This window comes from Rhinatrema bivittatum, chromosome 2 (genome assembly GCF_901001135.1).
Source record: "Rhinatrema bivittatum chromosome 2, aRhiBiv1.1, whole genome shotgun sequence".
Classification (NCBI taxonomy): domain Eukaryota; kingdom Metazoa; phylum Chordata; class Amphibia; order Gymnophiona; family Rhinatrematidae; genus Rhinatrema; species Rhinatrema bivittatum.
Genome location: NC_042616.1, coordinates 719,748,169 through 719,766,185, shown reverse-complemented (window position 1 = coordinate 719,766,185; position 18,017 = coordinate 719,748,169). Strand labels below are relative to the sequence as shown.

The 18,017-nt window shown below is 46.2% G+C and overlaps 1 protein-coding gene across 3 annotated transcripts in view; it reads left to right on the top strand.

Annotated features, from left to right (window-relative positions):
- The window catches only part of RGS22 (regulator of G protein signaling 22), a 915,000-nt gene that overhangs the window by 475,664 nt on the left and 421,319 nt on the right, over nt 1-18,017 (top strand). For all 3 annotated transcript variants that reach the window (XM_029591789.1, XM_029591788.1, XM_029591791.1), the window contains exon 14: nt 12,037-12,138. In XM_029591789.1, the coding sequence (XP_029447649.1) occupies nt 12,037-12,138 (102 nt within the window). The remainder of the gene's footprint in view (nt 1-12,036; nt 12,139-18,017) is intronic.

Here is an 18,017-nt window from a genome sequence, read left to right as displayed (position 1 = left end):
GAGACCCACAGCTGGATAGGGATGGGGCTCATGGGGGAACACAACCCTCTGAAAACGGTGTCCTTCTTCTAGAGCATTCTCTGCAATTAGTGGACACTTGGCATATATTGCATCCCCTGGAAAGGGACTTTATGCATTTTTCCAGGGCTCATATATCGAACTCTAGAATAGAGTATATTTTAGTCAGTGAGCACGCCTTTACCAGGGTTCAAAGTGCCCACACTGAGGATATAATCATATCAGATCATGTAGTGGTGTTTTATGTCACTGTGACCCCTCCTTCTTATTTTTGGAAATATCCATATTACTTTGTAGCTGATACTCAGTTTCAAGACTACCTTAGAGAAAGGTGAGCAGATTACATGAGGAATAACAAAGAACACCTGACTGACCCGATTTTACTCTGGTACACGGCAAAAGCTGTTTTGCGTGGGGATGTTATTGCATACATAGTGAAAATACGGAGAAGACAAGACAAACAGTTATTGCTTTTGACAGCACAATTCCAACAAGCAAAACGAACCCTGTTACAAACTAATTCTCGTTCCAACAAGGAACGCTTTATGCATACTCAGAATGCCATTAACGCCTTGCTACATCAAAGAGAAAAGAAAAGCTTACTTTACTATCAATTCAAATTGTATCAATTTGGCAATAAGACAGGAAAATTGATGTCCAACCTGCTTAAAACGCACAGAGGCACCCGCTTCATCCCAGTGCTCCGCACCCCGATGGGGCAAATGATGTTTGATAGCTCTTCCATTTTAAAAACTTTTAAAGAATTTTATGTCAGCCTCTATAAGTCTGAGGTTTGGGATCCAGAGGCTTGCGAGAGTTTTCTCTCATCAATACAATTGAAGTCCTTAACTATAGAACAACAACACTGGTTAAACCAGCTGATTACAGAGCTAGAGATAACGAGAATGATTCACGAAGTGAAACGGTTTAAGCCACCGGGGCCGGATGGCTACCCGGCGGAGTTTTACAAAACCCTACAGGACCTTCTGACACCCTTAATGACCCGTACTTTCAATGCATTCATCTCAGGGGAGTCATTCCCGGTTCATTCCAATACAGCGCATATTGTTCTCCTACCCAAAGATGGAAAGGATCCTTTCAACCCAGCCTCTTACCATCCTATTTCCCTGATAAATCAGGATCAACAACTATTAGCCAAAATTTTGGCAAATCACTTGGCCACGGTGCTCCCATCCTTAATTGTTCCGAGCCAGGTAGGATTTGTAAGAAAACTATTTGGCCTCACAAACATCCGGAAAACTTTGGCTGCAATTGCCCTTTGCACACAAGCACTGTGGCAGCTGACCATGCCCATGGGGGGCAGTCCCGTGAGGGACCACGGTGAAAAGGTTCTGGAAGCCAAATTTAGGCTCTTAGGTAGAAAGCTTAAATCCAGAACCTCCAGGGTAGCATTCTCTGAAATGCTCCCTGTTCCACGCGCAGGTCACCAGAGGCAGGCAGAGCTCCGGAGTCTCAATGCGTGGATGAGACGATGGTGCATGGAAGAGGGATTCAGTTTTGTTAGGAACTGGGGAACCTTTTGGGGAAGGGGGAGTCTCTTCCGAAGGGATGGGCTCCACCTTAACCAGGGTGGAACCAGACTGCTGGCGCTAACCTTTAAAAAGGAGATAGAGCAGCTTTTAAACTAGAACAAAGGGGAAAGCCGACAGTCGCTCAGCAGCGCATGGTTCGGAGAGAGGTATCTTTAAAGGATACTAATGATGCATTAGAATTAGGCCATCCCGACAGTGAGGTTCCAATAATTAGAAAAGCAGTCCAAGTGCCTGTAACTAAAACCTCACCTGAGCTAAAAAATTCAAACTTATCCCTATCAATTAAAAAGCAGAATGATAATACAAACAAAAAACAAACTTTGAAATGTTTGTATGCTAATGCCAGAAGTCTAAGAAGTAAGATGGGAGAATTAGAATGTATTGTTATGGAGCGCTAGGAGAGCGATCCCACTCCTGGGAGATGTGTGTGCCCTTGGGCCGCGGCTCGACGCCAGAGGGGTCTGGAGAGGTGCCGCGGGAGGCGTGGCATGCCCGAGCATGGGCTGGACGAGAGCATGGCTGGAGTGAAGACTGGCTGACAGGCCCTCCTCTGGACCTGCGCGCTTCGGAAGACCCAACAACGCAATGTTGGTCTTGTGAACAGTCCTCCGACCGTTCCCAGCCCTTTCGGACCTGCCGCAGGGTACGGCACGAAGCGGCAGGCCAGATGGAGGCCAGGACAGCGAAGACTGGAACATGGATTCAGACGAGACTCAGGAATGACGTAGACTCAGGACGAGGTGCAGGATCCATAGACGTGGACTCAGGCATAGATGCAGGATCCTTAGACGTGGACTCAGGCAAAGACGTGGACTCAGGACGAGGTGCAGGATCCATAGACGTGGACTCAGGCAAAGACGTGGACTCAGGAATGGATGCACAGAGGTGGAATCAGGAACGAGGGCTGAAGGTAGACATGGGTACTGACCCTCAGGGCGCCCTACTCAGGCCACCCGCGGGACTGAGTCGCGGACCACCCTGTCCCATGCGCGCCCTACACAGCCCCGGAAGGCTGGTCGCGGACCACGCAGAGAGCGGGGGAGCACAGGAAAGAGGAAGCAGGTTCGCTGCTCTCCCGGCAGCACAAGACAGGAATACGCTGCTCTCCCGGCAGCACAAGGCAGGAATACGCTGCTCTCCCGGCAGCACAAGGCAGGTTAGGCATCAGGATCAGGAACAAGGATATCAGGAACATCAGGACTGGAACACATATACTGGAATAGGAGACACACCTCTGGGCTGGAACATGGACATCAGGAACATCAGGACTAGATCAAGAGACAGACCTTGGGACTGGAACGGCAGGCAGACATCTGGACTGGAACACTGAAGACATCAGGACTGGAACAACTTGACAAGAAGCTTCAACGGGAAACATGGAACACTGGACCTTGCAGAAGGCTGGAATACAAGGCATCTCCTGGAACGAGGAACTCAGGAGTGACCAACTCCTTGCGAAGGCAAAGATACACTGAAAGCTGAGCCCTTTAGTAGAGCTGAGGTGGACAACGCCCAGGGAGGGGTCAGCAGGGGGCCACACCTGGCTGGCCCTAGAAGAGGAGCAAAGAGGCGCGGGCCCGCGCCCTAGGAGGCTGGAGGGAAGAGCTGGAAGCTGGTGGCGTCCTCAGCCACGTGGAGGGCCCAAGGAAGCCGCGGAGCAGCCCCGGACTGGAGCTGGGTGAAGGCAGGTCACTGGAGCAGCTCCCAGCTGCACGGACAGAAGCAGAGAGAGGCAAGGCTGGCTGCGGGGGGAAGGGCTGACTGCAGGAACGGCTCCATGACGTGAGGACAGCCCCAGGAGGAGAGGTAAGACTGCAGGGAGAGTAGAGAGCTGTAGGCACCGGCAGAGAGAAGTGCTGGCTGCAGGGAACTGTGAGAGACTGCAGGCACCGGCAGGGACGGCTTCCCTGCTGGGCAAGGACCCGGGCTAAAGCAGGCACTGGGAGAGACGGCCTGCTCGCTGAAGGTCCCGGGATCGCAGCAGCACGTCGGGGAAAGGCAGAGACAGCAGCCGAGGAGCAGACCGCATGGCAAGAGCTGTGGGAACGGCCCCAGCTGATTCAAGGAGAAAGAAGCAGCGTCAGCAGCCCGGCTGGCTGTGGCTGTGAGAGGTAAGAACCTGCACACGCTTCTTGTGGGCAGGAGCATAACATGTATAGCAGTAAATGATGACATAGACTTAATTGGCATCTCAGAGACATGGTGGGAAAGAGGATAACCAATGGGACAGTGCTATACCGGGGTACAAATTATATCGCAGTGACAGAGAGGAGCACCCGGGAGGAGGTGTGGCGCTTTATGTCCGGGATGGCATAGAGTCCAACAGGATAAACATCCTGCATGAGACTAAATACAAAATTGAATCTTTATGGGTAGAAATCCCTTGTGTGTCGGGGAAGACTATAGTGATAGGGGTATACTACCGCCCACCTGGTCATGATGGTGAGACGGACAGTGAAATGGTAAGAGAAATTAGGGAAGCTAACCAAATTGGTAGTGCAGTAATAATGGGAGACTTCAATTACCGCAAAGTACACACAGTGCAGGTGAAAGTGCATTTAGAAAGTGACAGGGAGCGCTCCCTGTCACTTTCTAAATGCTGCTGTCAGCTTGCCTGTGAATCCCTGTGGTGGCGATCCCCCCCGATGCAGCCTGCGGCGAAACACGGGACCGTGTCGGGGGACGCCATCAAGTCGGTGTGTGTATAAACTTGTGGAGTTGCCTTATTGGAATAATAAAACATTCTATGTTTTATATGACTTTCAAAGTATTTTGTCAGGATTGAACATTCACCTGCACTGTGTGTACTTTGCGATATTGCTTGAGGTGCAGTACTTGCTCATCGTTGTTTCTTGGTCTCAGACTTCAATTACCCCAATATTGACTGGGTAAATGTATCATCGGGTCACACTAGAGAGATAACGTTCCTGGATGGAATAAATGATAGCTTTATGGAGCAATTGGTTCAGGAACCGACGAGAGAGGGAGCAATTTTAGATCTAATTCTCAGTGGAGCACAGGACTTGGTGAGAGAGGTAACGGTGGTGGGGCCGCTTGGCAATAGTGATCATAATATGATCAAATTTGATTTAATGACTGGAAGAGGAACAGTGTGCAAATCCACAGCTCTCGTGCTAAACTTTCAAAAGGGAAACTTTGATAAAATGAGAAAAATTGTTAGAAAAAAACTGAAAGGAGCAGCTACAAAAGTAAAAAATGTCCAAGAAGCATGGTCATTGTTAAAAAATACCATCCTAGAAGCACAGTCCAGATGTATTCCACACATTAAGAAAGGTGGAAAAAAGGCAAAACGATTACCGGCATGGTTAAAAGGGTAGGTGAAAGAAGCTATTCTAGCCAAAAGATCTTCATTCAAAAATTGGAAGAAGGATCCAACAGAAGAAAATAGGATAAAGCATAAACATTGGCAAGTTAAATGTAAAACATTGATAAGACAGGCTAAGAGAGAATTTGAAAAGAAGTTGGCAGTAGAGGCAAAAACTCACAGTAAAAACTTTTTTAAATATATCCGAAGCAGAAAGCCTGTGAGGGAGTCAGTTGGACCGTTAGATGATTGAGGGGTTAAAGGGGCACTTAGAAAAGATAAGGCCATCGCGGAAAGATTAAATGATTTCTTTGCTTCGGTGTTTACTGAAGAGGATGTTGGGGAGGTACCCGTAATGGAGAAGGTTTTCATGGGTAAAGATTCAGATGGACTGAATCAAATCACGGTGAACCTAGAAGATGTGGTAGGCCTGATTGACAAACTGAAGAGTAGTAAATCACCTGGACCGGATGGTATACACCCCAGAGTGCTGAAGGAACTAAAAAATGAAATTTCAGACCTATTAGTAAAAATTTGTAACTTATCACTAAAATCATCCATTGTACCTGAAGACTGGAGGATAGCAAATGTAACCCCAATATTTAAAAAGGGCTCCAGGGGTGATCCGGGTAACTACAGACTGGTTAGCCTCACTTCAGTGCCAGGAAAAATAGTGGAAAGTGTTCTAAACATCAAAATCATAGAACATATAGAAAGACATGGTTTAATGGAACAAAGTCAGCATGGCTTTACCCAAGGCAAGTCTTGCCTCACAAATCTGCTTCACTTTTTTGAAGGAGTTAATAAACATGTGGATAAAGGTGAACCGGTAGATATAGTATACTTGGATTTTCAGAAGGCGTTTGACAAAGTTCCTCATGAGAGGCCTCTAGGAAAAGTAAAAAGTCATGGGATAGGTGGCGATGTCCTTTCGTGGATTGCAAACTGGCTAAAAGACAGGAAACAGAGAGTAGGATTAAATGGACAATTTTCTCAGTGGAAGGGAGTGGACAGTGGAGTGCCTCAGGGATCTGTATTGGGACCCTTACTTTTCAATATATTTATAAATGATCTGGAAAGAAATACGACGAGTGAGATAATCAAATTTGCAGATGACACAAAATTGTTCAGAGTAGTTAAAGCACAAGCAGATTGTGATAAATTGCAGGAAGACCTTGTGAGGCTGGAAAATTGGGCATCCAAATGGCAGATGAAATTTAATGTGGATAAGTGCAAGGTAATGCATATAGGGAAAAATAACCCATGCTATAATTACACAATGTTAGGTTCCATATTAGGTGCTACAACCCAAGAAAGAGATCTAGGTGTCATAGTGGATAACACATTGAAATCGTCGGTTCAGTGTGCTGCGGCAGTCAAAAAAGCAAACAGAATGTTGGGAATTATTAGAAAGGGAATGGTGAATAAAACGGAAAATGTCATAATGCCTCTGTATCGCTCCATGGTGAGACCACACCTTGAATACTGTGTACAGTTCTGGTCGCCGCATCTCAAAAAAGATATAATTGCGATGGAGAAGGTACAGAGAAGGGCTACCAAAATGATAAGGGGAATGGAACAGCTTCCCTACGAGGAAAGACTAAAGAGGTTAGGACTTTTCAGCTTGGAGAAGAGACGACTGAGGGGGGATATGATAGAGGTGTTTAAAATCATGAGAGGTCTAGAACGGGTAGATGTGAATCGGTTATTTACTCTTTCGGATAGTAGAAAGACTAGGGGGCACTCCATGAAGTTAGCATGGGGCACATTTAAAACTAATCGGAGAAAGTTCTTTTTTACTCAACGCACAATTAAACTCTGGAATTTGTTACCAGGGGATGTGGTCAGTGCAGTTAGTATAGCTGTGTTTAAAAAAGGATTGGATAAGTTCTTGGAGGAGAAGTCCATTACCTGCAATTAAGTTCACTTAGAGAATAGCCACTGCCATTAGCAACAGTAACATGGAATAGACTTAGTTTTTGGGTACTTGCCAGGTTCTTATGACCTGGATTGGCCACTGTTGGAAACAGGATGCTGGGCTTGATGGACCCTTGGTCTGACCCAGTATGGCATTTTCTTATGTTCTTATGATAGGGTCGAGTGGCAATACCTGTTTCAGGTTCTTCACCACATGGGTTTCGAGGGATTTTTTGATGAAGCAATTCACTTGCTATATCAGAATCCCACATTGCTCATCGTAGCCAATAATTCCACCTCAGATGTACTCTCTATAGGTAGAGGTATGAGGCAGGGTTGCCCACACTCCCCTTTATTTTTCCTCCTACAATTAGAACCCTTATTGCAGGCCATCCAACAGTGTAAGGCGGTGAAGGGTGTGCAATTTCAAATTGAAACCTTTAAGTATGCCACCTTTGCAGATGATATTCTTGTATTTCTAACAGACCCCAACAGGTCCCTGTCGGTAGTACTCTACCTTTTTCGGGAGTTTGGAGCCTTCTCGGCTCTCAAACTAAAAGCTGAAAAGTCCAAAGTTATGGCAGTCCCTGACACACTGTGGGGGACATGGGAAGGATCCTTTCCTCTACTATGGGCGACCGCGGGTATCCGGTATCTCGGCGTATACATCGTCCCCTCGATTCCCAAACTCTATTCTCTCAATGTGTTGTGTCTCTTGGCCTACTCAAAAACGATGCTCCATACCTGGCAGCCCCTCCCTCTCTGTCAGGCAGGTTTAATTTGTTCAAAATGGTGCTACTACCTAAATGGCTGTATCTGTTCCAGAATTTGCCCTTAATTCTCCATCGATGGGATTTGTTTGACCTTGAAAAGCTTCTGCGTGCGTTCTTGTGGTGTGGACGGACAGCCCGGATCCCACTTAGTCGGCTCAAAGAGAGATGGGGTAAACGGGGGTTGGGGGTGCCCGACTTGCGCACATATAACATAGCCAGCAATTTGCGGTTAGTACATGATTGGCTCCTGGGTGATTCATACTACGTTAACTTAGCAGCTGAGCGAACGCTGATGGCCCCACTGGATTTGCGATATGCTTTGCAATCCTTGGGAGGTCTCCCGACTCACAAACCTGATATAGATACTTTAACTTACCCCATAAAGACTGCTTGGCGCACTTTCACCAAGCGCTTGAATTTGCTGTGCACCTGTGCTTATCTCTTGCCTCTGCGGAGAAACCATGACTTCCTCCCCGGTTCCCAAACTAAAGTCGTCAGAGACTGGGAAACCCTGGGGATTAGACAATTAGGACATGTCTTGGATGAAGTGGGTCGCCTTCTCGCATTACATAAGATGCAGGAACAATATGGGTTAATAGGACTGCAAGTTTTCCCTTACTTGCAATTGAAACATTATATTCAATTCTTGCCGTCACCATCACTACAATCAGATACCTTTCGGGGCTTAGAGGCCTTCTTCTTGTTGGCTAATGTTCGCCCCCCTTCTCTGTCTTTTTACTATAAAAGACTCCACCAATGTGCCTCATCTGACCCATTTACACTATTATGGGAGAGGTGGAACGCTGATGGAATATTCAAAGTTACGGAAGTTATGATTAAGTCCTGTTTTAACTCTATCTCTAGTGTGTCGTTTAATATGTACTTTCGTGAATGCAATATAAGTTCCTCTGGCAGGCTTATATATCTACTAAACTGGCTTTTCATGCTAAATTGTTCCCCTCACAGCTATACGGGAAATGTGCGACACAAGTGGGTTCACTGTCACACTTATTTTGGGGGTGCCCTAGTCTAGCATTGTACTAGGGAAAATTTTGCGATACTTGAATGGCCTGTTACATATAAAACTAAGTTTATCCCCACAATTGCTGCTGTTTGAGTGTTTTACCCTATGCACGTGTGTGGGGTGGGAACCCGCATATTCGTTAAGAAGGCCTGCTTTGCTGGAACGAAAGCAATTGATTCTTCCACACTGGAAGGATTCCTCCCAGCCCTCATACTGGGAGTGGCACAACCATTTACACTGGATGATGCAGATGGACAGTCTGTTGTTCCGATCCTCTCCAAGACACTGCCGGCAGTTCCTACAAATTTGGGATCTCTATTTAAATTCTCTAACACCTCGATCCAGGAATATGGTTTTGACTGTTTGATGTACTGTGCTCTGTAGTTGCTGTTTATAGGATAGATTTTTAAGATGTTTTCAATGATGAGGAATAGTGGGGGGGGGTGGGGGGGAGAGGGGGAGCTAATTGACACTCGTTATCATGTATACTGTGTATATTTTGCCCATTGGCTTTACTCTTGTTATGGTTATTGATGTTTGGGTGGATCCTTGGACACTGTGGCAGCTGACCATATCCACAGGGGGCAGTCCCGTGAGGGACCACGGTGTCAGGCTAGACTCTGGACACACAAACACAGATTTGAATCTTTAAACAGTTTTGGAAACCATCAGAGGTGGCAGTAGTGAGTAGTAGAAGTTGAGCCCGGCTGGGCAAGTATCTCACAGGACGCTGAAACAGCGAATCCTCTGCTTGGCTGTGCTGTAGTGGAAAGAGACAGAATTATGAGTACACAGTGAGAAACATACAGAGTCCCAGGTAGAATAGGAGAAGCTCCGAGACAGGCCCTCGAGGAGCAAGTACTTGATCCCTTAGAGCAGGGAGACTCAGTGGTATTGTACTCACTTAGCGATTCCACTAGACGAGAGGTCTGGCACTGGAACAGATGGCAGGCCCTCGAGGAGCAATTGCCTGGTTCCAGGGAAGCAGTACTGTGGAATAGATAGTAGTTGTACTCACAGATGGAAACTGTTAGTGAAGTCTTCCAAGTAGAAAGGGTTGTAGATGCAGGCAGCGACTCAAGGAACATGGGCCCTCGAGGAGCGAGTACCGGTTTCCTGATAGCACCTGAAAGAAGCAGAAGAGGCCCCCAAGGAGAGGGTACTCCATTAGCAATAAGAGTTCCAGATAATGCTGGAGTGGCAGAGTAGCTTCGGTACGGAGAGTGAATCCCATCCGTAGAGTTCCGGTTACTAACTCGATGAGCTAGCAAAAGTAGTAGGCTGAAATATCCGGGCAGCATGACGTCATCTCAAGGGGACGCCCCTGAGGTTCGCGCCAACGAGGAAATAAAGATGAGGGCGGCGTGCGCGCGCACGCCCTATGGTACTTTGGAGGAGCATGGCGGGAAGCAGCACCAAAGCTGGTCCGGGACAGCCAGAGAAGACAGCAGACAGATGCCGCGGCAGCCAGTAGTCAGAGGTGAGCGGGAGGAGCCATACTGTATGTATCTGTTTATGCACTTCTATGTACTTTACCAACTTTGGCTGGTTTGTTCAGTTAAAACTCAATAAAAATTTGTTTAAAAAAAAATGTCCTTTGTTTTGGTATTACTGCACGTGCACGGTTGTTGTGCACAACAACCGCTATCTTGATTGTTCATCATTTCCTGTCTCCAGGGCCCTCTGCCATTTTGAAAAATGTATTTCCGGTTCCGCTCTGCGCCATCCACAAAGACCAGACAGGGGGGCGTGACTGGAAGCGAAGTCATCAAAAAGGGACAGAGGAGGAGTGGAGAGTGGATAGGGATATTACGGATGTTGACAAAGGGGTGAGACCAGGGTGGGAAAAGGGATGGAGCTCGACCTGGAAGTAAACACTGATTGGCTGAGAAGGGGGTCAATGGGCAGGTATTGACCCAAAGTGGGTGTGGCCACATGTCAAAACAATGTTGTGACAAAATGTGCACCCCTAAACTACTGTCCTCTATGCTGAACTGCTGCCTGGCTGTCAGATGAACGGGGTACCACTTCTGCTTCCGGAGAAGTGTGTCACTTTCCTCGCTCGCTCACACTCACACTCCTCGCTCCCAACCCTTCCTTCCCCCTTCCTGCACCTGCCTTGTCAATTCCCTCCCCCTTTGCCTTCTCTGTCTATCCCTACCCTACTGTCCTTCTCCCACCATACTTACCTGCCTATCCCCTTCCCCCTCGCCTCCTCTTATCCCTTCCCTCCTCCCTATCTCTACTCCTGTCCCTATCCCTACTCCTCTTCCTCTTCCTACCACTCCTGCCCTCCTCTTCCCTCCTCATCTCCTCCCTCCTCCCCCTCCTTTTCTCACACCTCGCCTCTCTCTCCACACCTCTCATCCTCCATCATCTTCAGATCTTCACTCCTCACCACTCTTCACCACCACCACCACTCATCCACACCACCACCATTCCTCCATCACCACCACCAGTCCACCACGCACAAACAGGACAAACTAACAAAAACTTCCACACACAGATAGACAAAATACAATGGTAAAGGTAAACAGCTGATTACTGAAAAACAGGACAATGCACTCAGAAATCGCTTGCTAAACTCCTACTTCAACCACTATCCATCAACTTACCTCCTCTCCTCTCTCTCCCATGCCTGACACACCCTGAAGAGGCAGTTGCATGAAGCTGGTATATATAAACAAAGAAAATAACGCACCAGATGTAAAATGACGTGTCATGTAAAATGACAAGCAATGTGCTAGAGGTTCACACAGCGTGATACTATGTCATGCGATGCAATAAATTAGTTCGAGTTGCACAACCTACCTATGTGATGTGGTATATAGGACATTTGCCAATCCATGCCCCTTTTTATTGCAGATGCTTACGTGCCATATTTCTGCTTTATTTATAGTCCTTAATTAGTGAAGTAGATCTATTTGAATATTGACCTCTCATTAAATGATGTGATGTAGTGATTAAATAGTAGGCATTTATGACTCCTTAACTTTTGTTCATGCTGATTCATTTGATAAACATGTTTTGTGCAATCATTCTACGCTTTATATATTCAAAAAGGGATAATGAGGGTTATACGTATTTTAACAAGATTGATAATGCATGCTGTAGTTCAGAGCCTAGTTGACCCCAAATGCCTTATTATACATTCATTAACAACCTATTAAGAATTATCTGGACTCCCAAGGTCAAAATTATCCAGCATAGGACAACGTTTAAAATATTTTGGTCAACCCCCTCAAATTGATATTTTCCTTGGCCTTTCTTTCCAGCCTGAAATTGAGTGAATCAACCCTCCTGACAGCATGCTGTAGATGATTTAAATATCTGAGATCTAAAAAATGAACTGTTACTGTTTATACTATGAAAATAAGAAAATGTATTTGAACTTAGTGACTGAATGATATTTTTTTTTCTCTATAGTTGTGGAAGAACAGCATAAACTTCTGGTTTGACATGCAAAACTTTCGTAATCTCTTCTACCAAGAGACTCTTCAACCTTTTAAATTAAGCAATCAAGCTAATGTAAGTTGTACATAAACATATTTATCATTAGAAGACAATAAAATGAAGACAGAAGTTCAAAGCATTGAGAGTTTCTCACATGCTCAAGAGGATATTAGCTTATAGACATATGCTGTTACTATGGTATCACTTGACTTAAATGTCAGCATTGCATTCTCTGAATGTTCTCTCTCTGTCTCTCACTTTTGTTTTATACTTTATCTCTTTTCATTAATCTCATCCTCACATACCTTTAACCCCTCCATCTCCTTGCCTTACCTGCTGCTCACAATTGTGAATCCTCTCTCTAACCAGAAAAGGGACTAACAAGTGTCTCTTACGGTTAATGTTTATAACCAGGGAGACACTGGATATTTTCTGAAAACTGTTGGGATTCAGTTATACCCATTTCTTGCAGAAGTCATAGCAGGGTTTATTCATGATTAGAATCATTTTGTCCTGCCTTCTTACAGCTGCAGGATCCCCATTTCAGTAGTTGACTATTCAATTTCAAGGAGGGCAGATGGTCTGTAATCAATGCATACTAAGAAATTTTAAGAGAAAGAAAATTGCAGAAAAAGAAAACATTATCAGACAGTTTGGAAAAGACAAGAAAAAGTGCAGAGAGATCTAAAAACTGTGGAACAAGCAATTTAATGTACCTATTCATTTTTTATTGATTCTGCTTGTAACTTTGTGAGTATTCTGGCAGAGAACTTTGGAAAATGTAATCTTTTATTCACCATTTCATCTGCAATCATATATTTAGCTATAATATGTTCCAAGTTTTCTCATTTAAATCAGGACTCTTTCTGTAACCAGTTTTTAGTTATTATCCCAATTTAAAATTGGGGTTTGATCCTGTTCAATTATTTTAAAGTAAAGTTGCTCTCCTGTATTTATGTTGCACTCACTGCTCGCGTTGGCCCGACCTCCCGCGTTCTCCCGCCTTGTGTCGCTCACACTGCTCGTGCCGGCCTGACCCCCCGCAGTCTCCTGCATCGCGCCGCTGGTCTCCCCAACTCTGGACCCGCTGCACCTTCCTCTGACACCCTCAACTCCGTGCTGGGCCCCTGTCGGGCTGCAGGACACCGCTGACCTCCCAATCTGCCTGTTCCCTCTCTAGGCGCGCAGGTGTGACTCTGGCCTTCCCTTAAAGGGCCAGCAGCTGGAAATCCTCTCGGAACCTACAGGAAGTTGTCATCGTGCCTGGCCTATTTAGGCCTGCCCTTCACGCTCTTCTCTGACTTGGCAACGAGTCTGTCTCGCCTTGGCGGAGTCTTCGGTGCTTCTTGGTGCTTCTGAGCCCTGTTCCTGCCTTCCGAGTCCATTCCTGCTCCTGCTCTTTTCCTTTGGTTCCCACGGACGGATCTTCTGGCCTCTGACTCTGGACCGGCTTCCGACGACTCTCTGGCTCCTGACTCTGGATTGGCTCTCGACTTTCTGGCTTCTGACTCTGGACCAGCTTCCGACGACTCTCTGGCTCCCGACTCTGGGTTGGCTCTCGACTTTCTGGCTTCTGACTCTGGACCGGCTTCCGACGACTCTCTGGCTCCCGACTCTGGATTGGCTATCAATGACTCTCTGGCTTCTGACCTCGGACTGAATATCGGCAACTCTACCTTCTTCACAGGGGCCCACCTAAGACCAGCCAGCCCCACGCACCCAAAGGCTCAACCCGCGGGGAATGGAGCAGGTTTTGGTGAAGCTCCAGCCAGCCCCTGCATCAGTTCAGCCTCGCCTCCCGACGGTGGGGACATGCTGGGGTTCGCCCTCTCAGGTAGTGCCAACTCCCCCTCGGGCAAAAGGTCCACATTTTCGTCCAGCACTGTAACAATTTAGGGGCTGATATTCAGCACCATTTAACTGGATAAGTGTGGACTTAGCCAGTTAAGTGGCAGTTTTTGAATATTTGGCCATGTTCAGTGGCTGCTTCCTAACCGAATAACTAAATAGTTATCTGTCTAAAAGGTGGGTGGGATGGGGGCTTATGGACATAAGTACTTAGCTGGATAAGTGGCAATATTCACACTTATTCAATGTTAGCTGGATAAGTTAGACTTGCTATTGAGCAGGTCTAAAGTTAGCCAAATAAACATATCCAGCTAACTTAAGGGGTCAATATTCAGGGCACATTCTGTGCTATTTAGATAGGTAAGCGGTTTTTATGCAACTAAGTAGCAGCCACTGAATATGTGCCCATGTTCAACAACTGCTGCTTAGCCATATAAGTCCCTTACATGGCTAAAATGTTAGCCGCATAAGAAGTGGGCATAAAGTGGGTGGATCGGGGCGGAGCGAGTTAACTGTACAACTTATGCAGCTAATTGCCCCCCCCCCCCCCGATGCAACAGTGAGCGTGGCAGAACCGCGTTTAAAGTAAAAGTGGCACTCAGCCATGCTGATTACAGATGGAGCAATTGGATCTCCCAGCGGCCGTAAAAGCTGGCAGATGGGGGACCGCGGGAGCCTAGGGATATCCCGACAGCCAGAAGAAAGGCTTGAGTGCTATGGCATATTTTTCTAAAATAAATGTTTGCTGCTTCAGTGCAGCTGAGAAGGCAGCGGCAGCACTGGGAAATCTGCCACTGCGAAGCAAGTGGCAGATTTCCCAGTGCTGCCGCTGCCTTTGCTTCGAGCCATCAGTGGCTCGAAGCAAAGTGTGTGTGAGAGACAGAGACTGATCAGGTAGGTGACTGGGGTATGTTTGAGAGACAGACTGGGCAGGGAGGTGACTGGGGTGTGTGTGAGTCTGGGCAGGGAGGTGACTGGGGTGTGTGAGAGAGAGACTGGTTTGGAAGGTGACTGGGGAGTGTGTGAGAGAAAACTGGGCAGGGAGGTGACTGGGGTGTGTGTGAGAGACAGACTGGGAAGGGAGGTGACTGGGGTGTGTGTCAGAGATAGAGACTGGCTAGGGACGTGACTGGGGTGTGTATGAGAGACAGACTGGGCAGGGAGGTGACTGGGGTGTGTGTGAGAGACAGAGACTGGGTAGGGAGGTGACTGGGGTATGTGTGAGAGACAGAGACTGGACGTAGGGTTTAATTAGAGTGTGTGTGTGTGTGTGAGTGACTTGTGGGCCCTAAAGAACAGGACCATGAAGACAGAGCTTCAGCAGCCACTGCTGCTCCTGTATGTGCTTTCAAGGGAAAGGAGTAGGAGAGTTGCTGGAGAGGATAAGTAAAGGTGGCATTTTAAGTTTATTTCTCTTGATTGACTGCCATTTTAATTATTGAGTATTATGTGATGTGTCTGCTGTTTTGAAATATTTTATTGATATTTGGACAATTTTTAATAATTTTTATGAGTTTTAATTGTTTGACGTTATTCTGTTCATCAGCTGTTTTGAAACATTTATTAATTTAGTTTTACAGTTATTTCTGTGTGGGGATCTATAGCAGCTTGGCTTGTTCTGTTTTCCTACTAGGAGGTGTATTAGTGATTAGGACCTGATTTAATATTTGTAGTGTTGCCTTTTCATAGATAGGGTTGTTGTGTGTTCCATAATGCAGGTGTAACTTTGTGCGGATTAGTTTCTGTGCATTATTGCAGATCCTGGGACTATGTTAGGTGCTATATTTCTCTTTCCATTTCTCTAGGTTTGCACTGCATGCAGCGTGGCTTTTTTTGGTTTTCCATTCCAGTTTGTCTCCCTATTTATAATGGGCCAGATTTTAAAAGGGTTACACGCATAAGGTACGCGCGTAACCCTTCTAAAACAGCCCTGCGCGCGCCGAGCCTATTTTGCATAGGCTCGGCAGTGCACGCAAGCCCCGGGACGCGCAAAAAGGGGCGGTCGGGGGCGTGGCCAGGGTGGCATGGTGTCGACTTGGTGGCGTGTTTGGGGGCGTGTGGGTGGTCCGGGGGCATGGCCGAGTGCCCCGACACAGCAGCCTGTGTCGGGGCCTGCCACGCCAGCGTGCGTAAGTTACTACTGCCCGGAGGCAGTAGTAACTTTTCGAATATAGGTGGGGGGGTCTAGATAGGGCTGGGGGGTGGGTGGAAAGTTCCCTCCGAGGCCACTCCGATTTCATAAGGAGGCCGCTCCGATTTCAGAGCGGCCTCGGAGGGAACGGGCAGCGCGCGCAGGGCTCGGCACGTGCAAGTTGCCCAAATGTGCACCCTCTTGCGCGCACCGACCCCAGATTTTATAAGATACGCGCGGCTACGCGCGTATCTTACAAAATCCGGCGTACTTTTGTTCACGCCTGGTGCACGAACAAAAGTACGCGTGCGCGCTCTTTTTTAAAATGTACTCATATGTGTGGTCTTTCTGTACTTGGTGAAGGTAGGTTCTTTGTGTGTGCCTGAGGTGAGGTATTTTACTAGCATGTAGGCAATTGTATCAATCTTATTTGTTGTGTTTTCTCAATAGGATATGCATTAGTGGTAAATTATTGCCTTTTCATAAGGAGGGCTATTGTGCCTGGTAGTAAAGGGAGTTTGTTTTGCTTTCACTGAGATGTCATCAGAACCAGAATATCTTTTTTTTTGCATGGTGAGTTCTACGGGTAATGCCCTAGTTCTGCTCTGCATCCATTGTTAGGAGTCAAGGGGGTTCCCGTGGATGCAGAGTATATGTTTACATATAGCCCTGTGACGGTCATATGTTCAGTGTGTCATGCATGTGAGAACCATGTGTCAGGTGTGTCCCGGCCGAAAAAAGGTTGAGAACCACTGCTCTACATAACTCTTTTTCCGCACAGTGTCAAACCACAAATTCTGCTTCTTAGACTGATTTTTCACCCACTTCTGCATCATGGTATACTACCATACTGAGATAAATAAAAGATCATTTTTGCAGCTTTAATTCCTGCGGTTTTATCGTCAAGATAGTAAATGTGTCTCTTTCTGAGGGACACCTACCATCAGTCCTAAAAACTGCAAACATCCAAGCTATTTGGATAAGCTTGATCCAGCTAGTTATCAAACCATTTCCTCTCTACTATTACTAGTTTGGATCATTGAAAAGTCAGTTCTAGTACAGTTGCAAGACTACATTAAAGACAATAAATTTCTGGATAGTTTACAGTTTGGATTTCATTCTTGTAATTATACTGAATCATAACTCCTAACTAGCTTTGACTGTTAGGCTCCAGGCACCTCCGCTGTGCAACCTCCTTTCCTCTGATCTGAAGCAACTCTGGCATAGCCTCCGGCAGCATCCTGTTCCAAGGACCCAGAATAGAACTTCCTATAAACTTGACCGCCTTTATAGGCCCCCTAGCTGGGACTTCCTGTGGCACTGGCTGATGATGTCACATCCCCATGGATATGTAAGGAAGTCTCTTGCACCCAGCCAGCGTCTTGGCAATAGTTTCCTGAGTAGCCTGCTTCTCAGTGTATGTTGCTAGTTCATAAAGGAGGATAATTTTTATTAATAACTTTTTGCTCTTTTAATTTTTGAAAAAAGGGATTTTTTGCATTGCTTTTTTTGATTCTTAGGCATTTTTTCAACTTAGTTTAAGAAAGGAAGAGTAGAAGGAAAGAGCACCTTCCCCCCATCCCAACTCTCACCTACCCCTACCTTCACTTCTAACTTTATAGACTAATCCACTAGTTAGGGGGTGGACATTGGTTGGCAGAGTATCACAAAGAAGTAATTTAGATAAATTTAAATAGTGTGAAATCAAGTAAAGTTTCAAGAGGAGATTAATTAGTAATACCATAGTAGATATTTTAGGTCATTAATTTTCAGGATAAGAGAAAACAATACTGGTTGGTACCAGAAAAAGGAGTGAGAGCAAGTTAATTAGCTCATTCTATGTTTTCTGCAAATAGTACAAATTAAGTACATGTATTGTGAGCTGATTGATAGTGTCATGTTAGATCTTGTGGGAACACTGAGAGGAGAGGATCACCTTGCTGGTGGCTGAAGAAAATTAGTAATTTTAGAACTT